This window comes from Aythya ferina, assembly GCF_964211825.1.
Source record: "Aythya ferina genome assembly, chromosome: Z".
Taxonomy (NCBI): domain Eukaryota; kingdom Metazoa; phylum Chordata; class Aves; order Anseriformes; family Anatidae; genus Aythya; species Aythya ferina.
This window is the reverse complement of record NC_140299.1, coordinates 13,763,862-13,783,315: the sequence shown is the minus strand read 5'-3', so window position 1 is coordinate 13,783,315 and position 19,454 is coordinate 13,763,862. Positions and strand designations below refer to the sequence as shown.

Sequence of the window (19,454 nt, the reverse complement as noted above, 5' to 3'; positions counted from 1 at the left end):
GCAATTGCATTGTGCATCACTTGTTTGTACACATTATTAGTAGTAGTACTATTATCATAATTGTATTATTATTGTTGTTGTTGTTGTTGTTGTTGTTGTTATTATTATTATTATTATTATTATTATTATTTTCCTGTCTTATTAAACTGTCTTTATCTCAACTCACGGGCTTCACTTTCCATTTCTTTCCCCCGTCCCAGAGAGGGAGGGGGAGGGTGAGCGAACGGCTGCGTGGTGTTTAGCTGCCGGCCGGGTTAAACCACGACACTACAATAAAAGAATTGCTCCACAGGTATCAGAAAAAAAAATTATTCTGCTTTCACCTGAGCTGATTAGAGCACTGGAAGTGCTGGGCCCAAATCTCTCCCACTGCAAATCACAAGGCTGCGACATCGGAAAGTTACACCAATCAATAACGTAACTGTCATATGCATGTCTGGGCTCCCAGGAAATCAAAATGCCATCCTCTGTACCATTAACCTTCTCTTCTTTAAGCTCTGAGTCATTGAGCATTTTTTCAGTGCCTAGGAATGAAAAAAACAGAGTTTTTATTACTTTCCTGCAGAAGACCTGCAAAAATGAAGGTCAATATTGTTCCTGTGTTAAGCAGTTGTAATAATAATAAAAGGGTTGTGCTCCTTCTTGATCAGACATTTAGGCTCTTTCACCTGCTGAAAACTGATCCCTTCATATAATGAAAATCGACGTCTCAAAAATCATCCAGTAATTATTATTATCAGAAAAAGAACTCAGCTGCATAAGCCTGGAGTCATGTATGGAAATCATGAAAGGCTAATTGCATGCACAAACTTCCCTGTGAGGAAGGCTGCTCCTTCAGGGCCCTTTCTGAAGGTGCAAGACCTAGCTGAAGGCTAACCACACTTTGCTCTGCAGAAACTCTCTGTGGAAAACAGACTTTCTGTTGTGAGGGATGAATCAAAGCACTTAAGCTTAAAACAAACACAGTTAACACCATATAGGCCAAAATACAGTAATAATTTCCAGATAGCAGTGATTTCAGTTATTGGGTCTGGTTAATTTATTCCCCCAAGATGATGAATTACTATTTCACTTATAACAAGTGCACATAAAACTCTGATAATGGAAATCTAGGTTTAACTGAAAATACTCCTACTGTTATCTGTAGCTCCAGGGATGATCAGTATTGAAGGAAGTGAATAATTAACATTGTTTTTTGCCATGATAGTGATTCTGTAGGGATGATTATCAATGAAAATCCTTGTGCTATTATAGGCCGATGACAGGGAGATGCATTCAGCTTTAGAGCTGTCTTCTACTTTTTCCCAGGTTATTTCATATGAAATACTTCTTGCATTTGCTCGAAATCCTGGTTCTTGCTAGGGAAAAAAAATATGTGAGTAGACACAAATTATGTAGCAAATTTTGCTGAAAAAAAAAAATGAGAGGAACAATTAGAACTTTAAATAACTACTTTAATGTATTATTTCTGCAACAATATAGACACTTGTTTGCATGCACGCATAATTCATACTGACTGCAATGGAAATGTAGTATCAGTAATATAATAAAATAGAAGTATATAGGCCTGAAATGTCAAGATGACACACCATCACACAGCTAAAAACATCCTGAAATAGGCTATAAATAATATTTGACTTGGATGACATTTCCATACTGAATTGCTAGTAAGTGCACATAGACTTGTTGAAGTCCATGGAAGAAGTTTCCAACCCATTTATTAAGAGTTTTATTTCCATTTCTGTACCCACGTCACACCTTCCAGAACAAGGTCACGTTCCGCCCCCTCAGAACTGGTGTAATTTCTCTCCAGATGTCCACTTTCCCTGATGGAGCTGGAATAAATACAGCAAAACAAAGATGTTCTAGGTGCAGAGAGGCTATTGCTCCCATTTGAACAGATTCAGCCCCCAAAACCTCTCTTTCCCAATCACTCTCAGATCTTGCTAAAACATTATCCTTTAGCTTCTTGTTGTCTTCAAATCTTGTTTTTTTTTTTTTTTTTTTTTATTTTATTTTATTTTTTTTTTTTTTTATTTTTTTTTTTTTTTTCCTGAATGCATGTGTGGTTCATCTCCCTAGAAAACCTTTCTTTGCTTTCATTTCCCAGATATTTGTTCCCATCTCTGCACTGTTCCTCTAGCCCCCACAGAACACTGTTACTCAGTCCAGCCATCTTCCCAGTCATCTGGATTTCCCACTGTCTACAACGGATGAAATGGCAAAGACCAGTGCATACGATGAAAGTTGTTTATAAAGCCACCCTTTTAAAGTTTGCTTAGTGTGCTTCTACTTTCATGTATGCAGTGGCCTCTGCTTTAGCAACACAGCAGAAGAGTAGAAAATAACAAACAAGTCTCAAATGAAGAACATCTTTCAAGCTTCCCTCCTCAATACAACAGACATACCTGCTTCCTTCGTTCTGATGGTTTGGGCTTTGCTCCATTCACTCCACCTCCAGAAGTTCTTTGCTGCCCCGCAACGTACTCTAGCTGTGTATTTAGTGAATGGCTGCAGTCCACCCAGGGTGATGCTGGTATGATGTAGCTGTGTGTCTGAACCATTGTACTGCAAAACAGAACAGCTCATTTTGGCTTCATAAGCAACAGGTGTTTGTTTGAAAAACTAGTTCTATCCCTAGATCCTACAATATCCAGTAAATCTAGACTTGGAGAAGATAACAGAGGAACAACAGTTTAAAGAAAAAAAAGAAAAAGATATACACGAGATCCAAAGACTGGGAGATCCAAAAAGAGTTCTGCAAGCTGGCTGTATGTAACCATCTGAGTAGGAGGCACTCACTGCCTGTCAAATTAATACTGTTTACATTAAAGCAGAGGGAATTTACTGAGACTTTGTTCTCATCTTATCTGGGTCTCTTACTCAGCTCATTTAAGTAGGATGCTGCTCTAAGCATATGCACAGCTGCCTTTCTTTCCATTTCTCCCAGCCTTTTGCTTGCTCTCTTCTAAGAGACAGGGTGAGTTCCAGTAAGAGTCAAGAAGTGAGCATGCTTTTAAGCCTCTCATCTATACTGTCTCCTGCAATGGCCAACTGCAGCAATGATTTGATCTAACAGCTCTTAGGCAATACTTAAGACAGAGCACAGGTTGTTCCTGATCTCATAATGCTCTTTAATACACTAAATGCAAGCTGCTCTCATAAGAAAAAGGCTACAAAGAAACCACAGTACACATGCAAAAAGTCAGTCAACCTCATTGTTTGTAAAAGAGGTGGAAGAAGATGAGGAGCCTACTGAAACAATTTTCAAGGAGGTTGAAGAGGATGTGAAGAAAAACTGTTCTGGGGTTTCCCCACTAGAAATCATACACGCTACCATTAAGTGCAGCCAATAGTACAGAGAAAGCTCCTGGACTAATGTCAAACAAGTGTGGTCGTTGAAGACACCTCTCTACCATTTGTATCAGTTACAAAAACACAGCAAAAAAAAAAAAAAGATCTGCAGTAGTCATAACGACAGCAATTATATAGCCTATAATTATTTTCATCTACTCCTGCAGATCTCAAAGTCAGAGGACATTTGGCAGAGGACAGAGCCATGTTTACAGACCAGCCACACCACACACTTCAGGAAGCAGCTTAGGCAGTGTTGGAAGTACGAACTAGTGCCAGCAACAGCAGGCCATGTGGGCCACACAACGCACATTAAGCTTGGAAGCAAACAAATCCAGAAAATTGAGACATTAGCATGCTCACAAGATTTACAGTGCACTCATACTGCTGAGGAATTATTTTTGTATTTCAAGTCCAAAAGATTCTTGCTATGTTTTTGTGTATGAAATGCAGTTTTCATACCAGTTCTGCTTTCCCATTGGGTTGGAACACTTCAGTCTGACAAAACAGTTCAATTCCTTTATTTTGATGGTTCCAATGTAACTTGATTTCTGTATCTGTGCATTCTTCCCACAGCTGGAAAGGTGGTAGAGGATAAACTGCCAATGGAAAGTCTGTGTTAGCGCTTGTAAATCACAATATACACAAATGTATTTTAAGGTATTTCAGCTGAGCTATAAAAGCAAATATGAAATACAGACTAAAATTTCTCTGCCAGTCTAGGAAAAGCAGATATAAATTAGTAAAAATTAATTTCAGAATTTAAATGTAATGCCTAAAGTCCTGGGCAGCCTGCACTATAGGCGGCCCTTCTTGAAGAGAAGGGTTGGACGAGATGACCTCCAGAGGTCCCTTCCAATCTAAAATATTCTGTGACTCTGTAAATGTTATACAAGTCATACCAGTTAAAATAAAAATAAAAAATATAATAATAATAATAAACATAATAATAAACAATAAAACCTTGTGCTGACTTGGAGATGTTTTAGAACATAATGAACAAAAGAAACAGTCAGAAACTTTTATTGCAAATTCAGTTGAATCCTATAATCCAGGGCATGAATACTCTTCCACTTTCTTCCTGATCCATTTCCTCCTCAAAAAATCAAATAATCAACTTGCGTGTCTGAGAGACAGCAGATGGGGACATTTAACATAGTTTCCTAGAAGTCATGAGAAAAAATGTGCCTTGCAAAACTGCAATCAGTGGCTCTGAGGAGGGGAGCACTGCTGGAATGCATCAGTTACAGCAGCAGCCTCCTGGCCCATCAGGCTGTCTGCTTCTGAACCAGGCACAGTACATTGCCTCCGGCTTCTTCAAACAGACAAGGAGGCTGAAGGGTCATGGCAGCACTGGGATGGATGTGCTGGGGCCAAAGGACACAAAGAGGACAGAAGACAACAGAAAAGACTATTGGAGACGCAGGAAATACCCAGGTGTTTTGGGGTATAGGAATAGACAAGAACTTAAGGGAGCTGGGGCACACTGTTGTACAGGACAAGGAAGCACAGCTGTAGTTACTGCTCAGAGAATAACCTGCAACTGAACAGACAGCAGAAAACTACAGCACCGAGAGAAAACTAATAAAACCTGAGAAAACAGACTTCTACTTCAAACTGGCATCCAGATACTAAGATCAGAAGGAGGACAAGGCCTTCAACAAAGACCTTCAACAAAGAAATAGAAATGGCCTTACTTCTGTGAGTTACATCAAAAGCTTCCATGGCAGTTTTCCTTCCCAGTGCATTTTCAACAGTCAGTGTGATATTATAAATCCTCTGCTGGCCTATATCCCAAGAACACGAGCACTGCGAGGACTGCTCAGAACAACTTACTGTGCATGGAACCAAGTTTTGGGAAAACCTGTCAAAGAAGGGTGGGAGGAAAATGGGGAGGGGAAGAGAGAGAGAGACATTTTTCCATAATGTACAATCAAGATAGATGTCAAAATCATTGATGCCCAACTAAAATATAGCATCTCAGAAAACAAGGCTGTATGTGCCTATGGGAAGCTACCCAGTTCCTTCCCCTAGCCCAGACTAAGATGAATATAGGTATCCTTACAATTAGAAGAAAGCTTCCTTTAAATAAGTTTACCTTCTTAAGTTACAGCTAAATTGCTTTTAGGTGTTTCATCATGGGGTTGCAGCTTTCTAAATTAAGGACTTGGTTTACCAAGGATTAAAGCCTTCACATGTCCACAGTCATGCTTTTAAGTGAAATAGTAATTTCAATGCATCTTCTAACCTTCCATTTTTAAATCATCATTGTATCCTCACAGAAGTGAATGATGCAGAGACCATGAAGGTACTATGCAATGATAATCTGCCTTCTTCTGAGATCTTTTGTTGAAAGCTTGTGGTGATGATATGAGTCTTCTGTACTGTTTTATGTGTTCCCTTTAATCTTTTTTCTCTGCAGCCCCTTCTGTAAAGCTTTGCCTTGCCTCCTCTCCTATGGGTTTAGATGCCTCTGTGGCGAGGAGTCAATGCATAGGTCTGATATGCCACTGACTTTGAACCAGACTGTTAAGAAAGAGCTGTAAGAAAGTTACAGAGAGATTTAAAAAAAATATGGAAAAAAAAAAAAAAGTTAAAAAGAAGAAAGAGGTTAAAATTATAGACAGAAGTGGGATTGTTGAGACAGCTCAGGAATTCAAGAAACATGGGAAGTTATAAAATCATAAAGAAAGGACTAGTGAGGCTAATCAGGATAACTGGGGGCTAGCAGGGAACCATCAATTTCAGTAAGCGTTAATGTCAGCAGACTGTGAATACACTAATACTCAGCATACCAGCTCATTACCTGTTAGCTATTTATTCTGTGTCACTATACTTAAGCTGGGCATATACAGCTTGCAGGGTATCTTCATACAGCTTAAAGCTATCTGAACAAGTTAACCCGAAAGAACTGCTGCAGCAGGCTTTATCAAGCAGAAGCCGGTCTAACAGAGCAGCAACTTTGTTATAGCTGGTCTAATTCTACACTACTCAAGCTTTGTTAAATAAGCTGATCAGTGACTTGGAAAGGGGCAAGCAGCTAATTGCAACATGGATAAAAACATTTCCACAGATCTTAAAGGGCAGAAATAACCTGACTGTTTTGTACAACACAGGCTAGAGTTAATGTAACAGTGAGGAGACTTACTCATCAAACAAGGTGTGTTTTGATGAATGACGTCCATAAAGGTAGGTGTCTCTTCCTTGGTTCCAAGTACATGTCACTGTTGTCATGTTTCGAGTTTGGCAGGAAAAATCACCAGGTGTATCAGGTGGCCCTTGTCAGAGGGAATAACGATAAAAAGCCAACAGCATGGCAGTCAAAGCAAAAGCCTTCAATGTTCTCTGTACATTAGCAGACTAGAAAAAATGGATGTGTACAAAGCCTAGTTTACTACAGATGTTGTAATTATATTCAATTATACTTATTCAATGACCACTCTGAAGCAAAAATCAGTACTACACCATAAATTAATTGCAATCCAAACACTTATCTATATTATTATTTTTTGTTATACTAATAGTTTAATTAATTTAATCTGTATTGGTTTTTATCTGTAAAACTTACTACCAGCCTTGGAAAGGGGGACTGTGCTGAAATTTTACCACATGCACACAGGCAATGAAGCTGAAATCAAAATGGGTAAGTGTATTTAAAAATTATTGACCTGTATTGGGATTGATTGATGTGATGAAATGAAAAATGTTTAAAACAAAGGTTTCTGTTCTGTAATGCCTTCTACATGCAAGTGTGCATACCTTACATCAGAGATTAAACACAGTTCAGCTAGCCCTAACAGGACAATGCCAAATTACAGAAAGCTATTTTTGTTTCTCTCCTCATAGCCCTTACAGCCATTCTTGACTTTATAGCAACAGGAAAACAGAATTGTAATAAAGCCTTCACTTACTACCCACAAAGAAAAGTGCATGAGCATAGCAAGGTTCTTCACTGCAAGGCTCTTTACAGTAGACAGTGACATGTCGAGACGCTCCTTGAAGTGTCACATTTTTCACAGTGAGAAGTCCAATTTGTCTGTTTGTTTCACTGAAATAATGAACATCTGAATCCAAAAGAAAGAATTCCTTTATGATTTGGCCTTTCCTTCCAATGCAACAAAGAGTGATGCCAAGGCCTTCCTCTATAACTTTTTCTTCTGGAAAGATTTTTGGTCCATAATTATCTGAAGCATCCAGGCCTGTAAATTAACATAATAATGTTAATATTGTTAATAATGTAAATTAACGAAATAAACCATTTCAAAATTTGCTTACAGAAGCGGCCTTCAACCAGAACACATAACTGAGCATTTACATGAGAATCTGCTCTTATATTACCATTTTTGTTCTTTTATTTCACGTTCTTTCCTATACAGAGATCAATTAGACATGTAGATTTCTGTTAACGCCCATCCACATATAATGTAGTACAACAAACAACCTAAGGGAGGCCTTAATCCATCTCACAGCCTTTCACATGAGGAAAACAAATGGTTTATTCAAGAACTGTCTTTACAGATCAGCACTACTTCTGCACCTATGAACAGGATGATGCTTACAGCCAAAATGCCTGCTTTCACAGATTTTGAGCAGAGGACTAGGAAAAAAAGGAGAAAAAAAAAAAAAAAAAAAAAAAAAAGCAAACACGTTCTGAACCTCATGGAGAACTAAGCTAAGCTAAACCAACATTGAACAAATCAGACTGATAAGGGAATACTCAGATTAGAAAGATATTTCTATGACTTTCAATGTTGGACTCCCTGCTGGGTGCAAAATTTAGTAATATTTAAGTGACTCACACACTGTTGCATAGGTTGCAGATAAATCTGCTCTCAAGGATCCGATCTAAAATCTGAAGAAATCTAGTCACCTTTCAGAAACCTCTAAACATGTCTCTAATGCAGGATCTGCTTGTGACAAGGAAATAGTCTTTTTGATTCCTATCCAATTTCAATTAAAAAAATTAAGTTTCCAAGACTGTGGTTAGTAAGAAAGTATGGGTTTTATCTCCCATTAAATAATGTGAAGGAGATGGGCAATTAGTTGGCCACAATCCAAGCATACAGACCTGAGTTGCTTCTACTAGTAGTAACTTCTCCCATAAATAAAATCCCTTACTGACGCAAACAAGAAGAAAGTTTCTTTACAAAATCACTTATCTTTTTTTCTAAAACAGTTACAAATTTTGTTTAACTCAAATTCTATGGATATAAAACTGCTTTAATAAAACAGGTTATAATCTGAAAAAAAAAGTGTGTGTTAGGTTTTTTTTTTTTTTTTTTCAGCATCATTTAATTATATTATTGGTTCACTTCCTGTTTACTCTCATATAATTCACAACTCATTTCAAGTGACATAAGGAGCTGACTTGCTCCTCTCTCTCTACATCCTTAATACTAATCAAAGCTATGATTCCAAGAGAAAGGAAATGCTGATGAATCTGATGAAGTAGCCACAGCTATGCACTTTCTCCTCTCCTCTCAACCAGAGCTGCGTCTCATCTGGTGAAAGACTACAATAGAGCCAAGGCCCCTGACTTATGCAAGAGCATGCATCAAGAAAGGAGGACAGATTCCTCTTAAATCCAAGTTCTCATACTGCTCAATGTACTGTATTGTTTTAATGTGTGAACAAGAGAAGCCCTAAAACTTTTGGTCTACTAACTTAGGAAGGCAGTCTGCAAATTAGAACAAGGGCTGAAACACTAATATTATTTCCAGCTAAATAGAGTTGGTTAGTGCTTAGATATAAAAGAGTTCCAATGCATTCTTTATTTGAAGTTGTCTCTCCTGAGTTGGACTTTATCATTAAAGTCATCCGCAAATTAAAATCTAGCTTTGTACTGGAAAAAATAAAGCCAATGTTGCAAGGTCTTGTTTTGCTCACCCAGGACAGTCTCCCACGGACTCCACTGACTCCAGATTTTTGATGCTTCTGCTTTACTTCTGATTCTCACTGAGTGTGACATACACTCCAAAGGTAAATCTGAATCCCATATCCAATGAAGAGGCTTTCCTGATTTATTAAGCGTCACATTATGAAAATCCTATAAAGAGAAGCCAATAAGGCAAATTATTGAAAATACAGCAGTATGTAGATATTTTGGAAGTATGCTCAGGAGTGAGAGAGAGAAAAGGTTTAAATGAGGAAAATGGTTTTGAAAAATAAGTCTCTGAAATCCCACCTGATACTTGTGATCTCACTCTAAGTGGTGGATTACAAATCTGCACTAGCAGTGGTGGAGTGATGGAGACATTGGCAAGGCTACTTGGTTCTAATGACATAATTGTGTGGTGTGTCAAGCCCCATTTCTCAAGAAATGGATTCACTTCCAGGGACTTTCATTGGGTTCTATGTGCCTGCTATCACATCACTCTGCACACATGCTGCTGCCTGCAGGTGCACTTTGTCCAATGCTCTGGATTACAGCAAGCATCTGTACTGGTCAGTAAGGAATTATGCAGATATTAATCTAATTGTAGTTCTGAGGCACAGCGTCTCACAGTGTCTGAGGACCATCAGTGCCAGGAAGAGTAGGAAAATACCTACCTGATTCCCTCCAAATGTTTGCTGTAATAAACGTACGTAAGAAACATGAAAGAACACATCCAAAAGTGTAAAGAGCTCCACAAAGGTAATAGAAGAAGGATGCCCTAATATGTAAAACGGAGTTCAAAAATCATCAGAGCAAAACACTCTTTAACATGTCAAACATTTTTATATTGAACCATATAAATGCAGGCAAAGAGAAAAAAAAAAAGTCTGCTGTGCTCTTAAGTGAAAATATCCTACAAATTTCTCTCAGCACGTACCTACTAAGTCCTACCCGTGTATTAGTGAGCTGCACTAACACAGAGCACTGCAATTCAAACTAACCAGGGCACAAGGTAGTAACACAGACAGATGAAAATGTAGCCCGAGTATGAATCTTTGCTGGCATAACAGCCCATAAGAGGCAGGAAAAAAGTCTCAAAAATTGTATTAGTCACCTGTAATTATAAATACATTTCAGAACAGAACATACATTTCAGTACTTCTTAGAGCAACTACACAAAATTCTGATCACATAGATCTGTGCTGCTCCAGTGAACTCTACCAGAGCCCTGACTCACCCTGACAGCTAGGCAACTACTCCCCATCACTGCTTTCCATCAGCAACACCTGCACTTTCATAACAGTGCCACTTTGAGAAGAACTCTCTAATCACTTCACAATTTAATTTTTCAATTGAAGCATGTTGACAGTTGTACAGTCTAACTGTGAAAGTCAGACAGACTGTACTCACTTTGGTATGAGCAGACTGTCAGGGTTTCTTTATTGGTACACAGACTTCAGAAAAACACAGAAGCAAATACATTCCTGTGTTGCACTGACATTCAAAATATCCTGTTTATTTACCAAGTCATCTTTATTATGAGTAACATTACAAATTCTGTCCTTGAATTCAAAAAACTTTCCTTTAACAAGTTAACAAGAGTTTGCTGGAAGGGTACTCAAAAAAAAAAAAAAATAATAATAATAATAATAATATGGACAGTGTAAAAAGCCCTTCTCTAATTTATATCATTTCTCAAAAATAACAGTTCCGAAAGAGTTGGAGCTGTTTTCTGTTTTTACTAAGTTTTAACATGTATATTTAATCTCATTCCATAGTTCAATCAGCAGATGACTCATAAAAAGCTTTAACATCCCTAAGACATGCACTTGGTTCCCAAAAGATTCTGCCAGCTCCAAGGAGAGGAAATTCTCTTGGGAGACAAAAATTCTCACATGAAGTCACAGACTTCAAAAAAAAAAATAAAAATCCAGAGCAGGCCTAAGCCATAACGATCTGGGTGATGGTATCTTTATTTCTTCAGAAAAGTTGAGAGTTTCAGGTGTTAAAGAAAGTTACCAGGACAGGGATTTCACAAAAGAGACATAACTACCTTCTTCCCTAAACAGAAGAGTTTGATATAAGGTAATTGCTGACAGGGCCAAGTACTAGGCCAAGGTCTTAAAAGGCCTCAATCACACTGAGACTATGCTGTTTGGTTTGTAAGGTGAGAGGAGTTGCACCAACACATGACTCATTCTGAATTTGTCCCCAGTGACATTTAGTAATCATGCTACAAAAATGCCTGCCTTCAGGAGGAAAGAAAGATTTTTTCTGGGAGGCTGCTTAGGGGACCTGCACCTTGGAAGGGATTTAGATCTCCTAAGTCTGCCCTCCACAGCCTCTAAATAAAGATACACAAGGCATAGCTATATTCTGCTCAGTTGGAAATTACCTCTTCAATTGAGACAATATTTTGTTTTCACAAAAACTGGACATAACATTAAACCAAGTCTGTCACCTAGTGAAATATGGAGGTACTTCTAGTACAGTTTTGGAGGTACTGTGCAGTAAGTCATAAATCTGAGGCAGAGAGATCTGTATATGCACCTGAGCATATGATTTTCCTTTAGTTTCTTTTGTAATGCAAATATCTAATATATCTTGAATAAATAAATAAATAAATAAATAAATAAATAAATAAATAAATAAAACACTTACTGTCCACACTGTAGCTTCATCTGCTCGACGGACTTGTATTTCAAAAGACATTGCTAGTTCAGCATCATGCGCTGTCTTGTCAACATCCCATTCCACAAGCAGACGCTGAAGAGCCAAATCCTTGGAAATGTTAAAGTATGTTACAGGAAACATAAGGGATCCTAGGAGCACAAAAAGGACATAAAAATATTAATGTTTATGTATGCCTTAGTCCTTCAAATGTTGATAAGCTGCAAAAGACTAAAAATTTCCACACTACCTTTTTTTGGGAGTCATTAGGAAAGGCAAAGGAACGCAATGGAGGGCAATGGGCACAAACTGGAACACAGGAGGATCAAGGCCCATGCTCTTAATATCAAAATCAGTTATAATCTTTCATCTTAAGGCATCAGAAGGCTAAAACAAGGCTCCTGAATCTACTCAATAGCTACCCATCATTGTTTTGGGTGTGCTCTTTAATTTCATTATGCCCTCAATTTATTAGCTACTTTATCAGAATATCAATCTTTCTCTTTACAATCTAATGAAGAACAACAACACGGTACACTAACAGGGACTAAATCCTGGGAAATTCCAACACACAGCAAGCCTCTAAACGTTAGAGAAGAAAATCCAGACTCATTTTTACTCTGTGATGTAATGAATGTTGAACTAATTAATGCAAATGGACTTTGTGGGCCTGGGTTTAATTCCCAAGGTAAACTACAGGTTAGAAGTCAGACTATACTCCTTTTACCTATCAGAAGAGGAAAGGCTCCTCAAGCTTATGAGTGGTTGTTTTTTTCAGGTATCTGTTTTGTCACCACTACACAAAAATTAGAAAAATGAAAACAAATACAAATACAAAAACAAAAACACTTCTTGGAAGAAGTGAAATATCAGTGAGAAATCAAGGTTTCATTGTTCAACCACTAGGTCTCAGAATCATGTCTATTGTATCCTAAAAAGTTTTCAAGACAGTATGCACACATCCACCAATGCACATGCATTTTCCTCCTCTGTCAATTCTCACTGCAGCTTTAGTATATAGTTACTGCAAAAAGACAAACATATGTGATTATGTCACAGCAGGATTTGACAGCATTAATGTCTCCTGCAAGGCGACTGCTAAAATGTTTCACATGCAAAAGTAAAATTTCTAGTTTAGCCATGGTTATGGCACGGTGCTTAAAAAACTATCTGCTGCTTGGCAGTTGCTTTTGAATGGCAAATAGTAAATAAATTAAAAAATGGCCATCAGTTTTACACTACATGAGGAAACTCAGCACCTGTAATAATGAGCTGATGTCTGGAATGGAGTAAACAAAGTTGAGGGCCTTGGAATAATTTTCACTTGCCTAAATGATGAAGGAGCAGCAAATCTAGGTCTTACCAGAAAACAGAAATTTTGCTAGCTTCACTGACAAGTACTGACCAGGCAGGGAGCCAAGTAGGGAACCAAAGCAATGAAGTGAGCCATAAAATTAACTGTGAAATCATAGTATCTTATGTTCTTTTGGGAAGGCACAGCCTTACTTTTCAGTCAGCCTTACCTGTAACTTCACCACCCTGTTACCTGAAGCAACATATACCAAGGCTCTGAAGGGATTTTATTTTGTGTATGTAAATGGGCTTGCCAAAATACATGATGAAATTGTCTGGACAACAGTTCACATAAGTTCTAAGTAATTTTTAAGACCTGACCATGGTTTGATCATACGTCAAGCATGCTACTGATTCAACAGGCTTGTGAAAAAGAAAAATATACTGATATCTGATAGCTTTTTTTTTTCAGTTAAAGATTTATAAATCACAAGTTTGACAAAGTTGTTATGGTTGCCTCAAACAAAAGTAAATCTGGGTTCTTCTATGACAGCTTTAAACTCTTCCTTCCACAGAACTCAAACTGGTGTGTATTGCTGTGTGCAATTGCTATGCAATTGAAACCTAACAGATTTGTATAATCTGCCCATGTCTCCATCACAGCTCTTTCATGACAATTCACCTGAGCCAGAACAAGACGGTCTTTCCTTACTCTAGGGAAGAAACCAAGCCTCTGTCTTGTCACAATAAAATAGCTGAGCACTCCTCCTTTAGCAGATGTACACTTAGTGGAGGTCCAAGAGAGAGTCCAGCCAAGGGCCCCTAAGATGATTATGGGACTGGAACATCTGTCATATGAAGAAATTCTCGGAGTGCTTGGACCACTGGAGAAAGGGAGGCTCAGCAATGAGCTTATTAATGTATGCAAGTAACTGAAGGGAGAGTGTACAGAAGATGGAGCCAGGCTCTTTTCAGCAGTGCTCAGTGACATGACAAGAGGCAGTGGGCACAAATTGGAACACAGGAGGTTCCTCCTCAACATAAAGAAACAATTCCTTACTGTGAGGGAGACAGAGCATGGGAACAGGAATGCCAGAGAAGCTGAAAGTCCTTGGAGACATTCAAAAGCTACAAGGATGTGGTCTGCTTTAGGTGACCAGACTGAGCAGGAGGTTGGACAACATGACCTCCAGAGGTCATATTAAAGAACATAATGACTTAAGATACCAGAGTTCATCTCTTAACAAATCTAAGATGCCTTGAAGTCAGACAGAAGAAAGTTACTGTATACCAGATCAAAAATTAGCTATTGAAACTACGGGTTCTTTGTAAAAGACTCCACAAGTATAAAAATACGATGTAGTTCCCTCAAACCTTTACTTGCCCCTTCAGGGTGCACCATTAAAAGAAAGACTTGCTTATCTACTGAGTTTCCTCTCCTCTGGGTAACTCTGGGTGTAAGTGCCACTACTGTGCTTATTACACTGATGATGTGCTTCCCTCTCTTCTCTCCATCTGTGTCTTTCTGTTCAAGCTAAAAATCTCATCCTGTTTCACACCATGGAGACCTACCTGCCATGTTTAATTACTTTGCCCAAAACAAAGCTCTCATTGGTTTCTGTTTCCTTCTCTCCATCTGCACAAGTGTCCCTCCATTATCTCCTTTTATTTGGATGACCTCACAGAACTTAAGATGGTCACCAGTCAGGGCTCACACACAGTACCAATAAAAAGCACAAACAATATAGCCATGAATTTTTCTAGAGTCCAAGATCTTGAACACCACTGATTTACAATTTGGGAAATAAAGACTTCTGCAGTATAATTTGTGCATGTAGAAATGTTTGCAGTATTCACAGTTGTAACCTTCTCCGCCTAGGAAATTTATATAATCAAGGCATTTTATGACTTGTTTTAACTGAAAGCTAACTCAGACTACATGAATAGCTTTATGATTAACAGCAGAGACTAATTTTACTCCTGAAAAACAGCATGTGAAAACAAGTGACTTAGTTATTGTAACACAGTAACTGTTTGGACTTGCCTGCATTGCAATGGTTTACCACCCTAGGGGCATTGGTAACTAAGTAACTGGCACCTTGCTGGAATGCAGTGTGAACATACATATTTCAACAATGGAGAGAGGAGAAGGGAAAAAAGTCTGAAATACGTATGTCACGTCTTCTGTATGATACCAAGTACAATCATACAAAATAATAATAATAATAAAAATCAAAAAACTCTATCTCTTAACTCAGTTAAGACAGTATGATTTCTATTGTGAGGACTGGTTCATTAAGTTCTGCCTCTTAATTGTGGTCATAGAAATCCAATAAAAATATTCATTATTTTTTTCCTTTAAATGGAAAATGTCCAATAGTACTGCCAGTAGCAAACATACAAGCAACAGTTTTACCTTAAAATACACAACCTTCTGGAAAATTCCTTACATTCATACATTCATCTTTGTTCTTTCAGAATAGGAATAAATTAGTATTTTTTTCTCCATATTACATGCAGATGTGAAGTGTATGAAATAAAACATGGTCCTGAGTTTTATAGGTACGACTAGGAAAGAGCCCATGTAAGGCCTAATGTTTTCACAGATGAGAAAGATGGGAAAGTGAAAGTGAAGGGAAGATGTAGGAAAGCATAAAAGCTGTCAAAGAATAATTATTTAAAGATGACTAAGCACAGATTAAAATCATATGAAAGAGTGGGAACAGATATATAAATACAATCTGGCTTTGTGGCATTGCAAGTAATTGATTCAATGGGAAATTTTGCATGGAGTTACAACAGGTAGTTTTTAAAGTTGCTTCATCTCTGTAACAAAATGAATGATTTGATTAGTCATGTAACATGTTGCTTAATCACAGGAGAGTTACAAATGAGCAAGTCCAAAGCTCCAGTTGTTCAAAGTAGCTTCCAAATTAAAAAGGCATTTACCTTGCTGTGAGTATGCAGTGTGGCAAGTCCTTAGGGGGAGCAGTACTGCCAGAATCATGAAGTGATTCATCATTCATCTGCCTTTTCCTGCACACGACCTAACAGGAAAGAAGATATTTCTATTTATGTGTTTCTTTTAGGAAAAATATATGCTAGACAACTGTTCAGATACTATTGCTGCATGTAAGAATAAGTAAATAAATAAATAAAAACCCAACCACACAACACTCCAGGCTGTTTGTGAGACATTCAGGAAGAACGGACAAAGAAAGATAAGGAATAAAAACAAACAAACGAACAAAAAACTCTTATTTTTTAGGACCTGGTTACAGTGTGGTGAAAAATACATCATGCTTAAAAAGTTCAATTCAGTATAAAGAAATAAAACACAAATGTGTTTTTCCTCCACATGTTCCCAAGGAATGTTAAAACTAAAGTTTGTCCTGATGTATTTTTGGCTTTCCTCTTGTGCAAGAAATGAGAAATCCACTCTAAAAAGGAAAAAAAGAAATATCAGAGGTGCAAAAGGTCTTCCAGTTTCTGCCCTGCCAAGAAGCTTGGATGATGATGAATCCATGCTTTGGCGAGCATGGTCTCACCCTTTGCCGGCAAGCAGGACACTATATGGAGGGCTACAGTTAGGCTGGAGTTGAAATACGTGTGTTGAAGTCTTAGCACCTTTCACACTATGACAGGATGAAACTCTGACTTGCACAGTTCAGAGTTGTCCTGAGGGACTGACCATGTCAGACCTCATAAAGCATAAACACTGCCTGCACATTGCACCATGTGGAAGGGAGAGGTAAACGTTCAGCAGCAGTATGGTTAAAAGCACTCAGAGGGTACAGAAGTACAAACAACAGGAACAGGACTATTGGATACAGTTATCTCTAACTTATGGTTTCCACACTACATTTCTGGAGCTGTGCAGAATATTGATACAGAGAGTTAACTTTCATAACAGAAGTCGAAACTGCTTAGCAGGAAAGATAACCAGAATAACCTTCTGACCCCACAAAAGCCAAGGACAGAATATTTGCTAATTTCAGAAGTGCCAGGAATTTACTCCAGAACTTCTTCCTGGAAGAAAACCTCCAATTTATTACCTCAGAGCTGCAGAAACTTTAACGATCCTGCCTTAGATTCACTGTGGTTTTGGAAAGCCCTTAATTTCTCTGATGGCTTGAGGTAAAAGATTCAAACCTTTTCCTGAGAGTTTCTTAAGGTCAAAGGGAAAACGTGGATGAGTTGAGTACAGGAGCCTTAAGTATCCTTGCTAGAGTGTGCCCCAACTTTCTCCTCATAAGTACAGATGTTTCACATGTCCCCATATATAAATAGTGAGAGTTGCCTTCCTTAATGTATGCAGTCTTTCTTGCCCATATCCTCAAGAGTATTTGGACAACACTAAAATCAACATGAATAAGAATCTACATAGCTTTGAGTACTCACACTTAATTCACATTGCAACTAAGAGTGTTCCAAGAGCTACAGGCAATCAGCTTCTTCATGAATTCTCAAAGTTTAGACATTTTTTTTTTTTTTAATGAGCTGATCAAATTTAATATCTAAAAGGAAAAATCATTTGATACATCTCATTGAAATAACCACTGCAGATTGGCTTTTTGCTATGCAGCAGAATGGCAGGTTAAGTGGCACAGAAAGTTTTCCTAAAGTAGATTGTGCTAAAAATTCTGAAAACTCTTCAGTACATTGTTTTTATTTTGAATTATAGGAAATGAATACAAAGCCAAATCTTGCACACCCTTTCTCAGGAAAACAAAAATAATAATAATGATAATAAATAACTAAATGGCCTTTAAAGGCAATTGAGTTGACTGTACCCTAAGACCAATTTCAAGCAAGCATAGTCAGTTAGGTTTAGGAGAGTAACTCCTCACCTAATTATATCAGTGTGAAGAAAACGTGGTCCCACAGGACATTTTGATTTTGTAAATATCTTTGGGTTTGGACACAAATCTGTTTGACCTATTTGTCACGTATCACCTAAAAACTACATCCAATGGGAAAGTACTGTGGAAGTCAAAATGCAGTAGAGTACTTGTTAAACTACTTCCTATTTGGAAAAAAAAAAAAAAAAAAAAAAAAAAAAAAAAAAAAAAGTCCTTTCCTGCTGTACAGAGGCATTGTCAGCTACTGTACTGAAATATCTGTCTAATTTAACTACCTCTCTCTGGTCATTTACGCTACCGGTTCACTGATGACACATTCTATCTCATTTCTATTGCTGCACACTACAAATACTGTACTCTACTAAAGGAAAGTGTATTATAATAAATGACCATTGGAATATAAACGTATTTGGAATTTTACAATGCTTTTCACTATTCCCTTTGTTAATGGTCTCATTTAACACTGTAAAGTAACCTATGATGAAGTGCAACATTGTAGCTGTTAAACAAATTACCATGGAAAAAGCTTTGAAATTCTCTAACAAAAGAGAATATGACTTGTATTGAAATAATAAAATAATTAAAAAGTTATTAAAAAAAAAAAAAAAAAAAAGAAACAGTCCTTTACTGTACTCATAAAAGAAATATGAGTAATATTTTTACCTAAGTCATCTTGATGCAGAAACTTCTGCTCATGTTGAACAAATTAATCATGTACAGTAATTGCTACCAACAAATGTCAAGCACTTACTCTGTAATATCAATAATTAAATACTGTTATAAAGCAACCATTTAAAATGTGTCTAAATTAAAAAAGATTAAAAGAATTAAAAGAGAATCAAAATATTTGCAGAAAACACATCATCAATGTCATTCAAAGAAAAAAAAAATAACACAATGATATTGTGATTAACTGCATCTTTGCCAAAAGTGAAAGCAATTGAATAACAAAGGAAGTGGAGTAAAGTACTCAGGGAATGCTTACAGATATCTAAATTCACCACCCTAAAACAGGCAAAGTGCTGCCTCTGAGAACCATTGAGCTACTTCCAAATGCCACAAGAAAAGTGGCAATGTCACAACCATCATTTTGCCAAATAACTTGGTTGTCTACTTGCTGATCTGAAAAGTTATGGAGCAACATTCTTTGAGGAATTCTTCACTCGTATGCCACAGTTCTTCATCTGGGAATGAATCACTATCGACTCTTTTCTTTGAAGCTTAAGAGAAGTCATGTGCTGACACCACACTCCAGCCTGGAATGCCTGTGACATTTGCTTCCATGAACCGCAGGTTAAGAACAAGAAGCTCTCATGCCAGAGATTTTGAATATGGACAGCAGACACACAGTTTGAATACTTTTTCCTTTCTAGTTACTTCTGTCATCAAAATATTTTTGA

At 37.5% G+C, this 19,454-nt stretch overlaps 1 protein-coding gene across 3 annotated transcripts in view; it reads right to left on the bottom strand.

Moving 5' to 3' along the window:
- The window catches only part of LOC311426887 (oncostatin-M-specific receptor subunit beta-like), a 33,681-nt gene that overhangs the window by 8,568 nt on the left and 5,659 nt on the right, over nucleotides 1-19,454 (bottom strand). For all 3 annotated transcript variants that reach the window (XR_014687094.1, XM_084503677.1, XM_084503678.1), the window contains exons 2-12: nucleotides 16,142-16,239; nucleotides 11,891-12,051; nucleotides 9,241-9,400; nucleotides 7,266-7,553; nucleotides 6,503-6,632; nucleotides 5,052-5,218; nucleotides 3,817-3,953; nucleotides 2,409-2,568; nucleotides 1,759-1,835; nucleotides 1,136-1,358; nucleotides 324-524 (exon numbers count right to left, since the gene is read on the bottom strand). Coding sequence is in view for 2 of the 3 variants with exons in the window: in XM_084503677.1 (XP_084359803.1) it covers nucleotides 324-524; nucleotides 1,136-1,358; nucleotides 1,759-1,835; nucleotides 2,409-2,568; nucleotides 3,817-3,953; nucleotides 5,052-5,218; nucleotides 6,503-6,632; nucleotides 7,266-7,553; nucleotides 9,241-9,400; nucleotides 11,891-12,051; nucleotides 16,142-16,214 (1,777 nt within the window). In the remaining variant the exon portion in view is untranslated. The remainder of the gene's footprint in view (nucleotides 1-323; nucleotides 525-1,135; nucleotides 1,359-1,758; nucleotides 1,836-2,408; nucleotides 2,569-3,816; nucleotides 3,954-5,051; nucleotides 5,219-6,502; nucleotides 6,633-7,265; nucleotides 7,554-9,240; nucleotides 9,401-11,890; nucleotides 12,052-16,141; nucleotides 16,240-19,454) is intronic.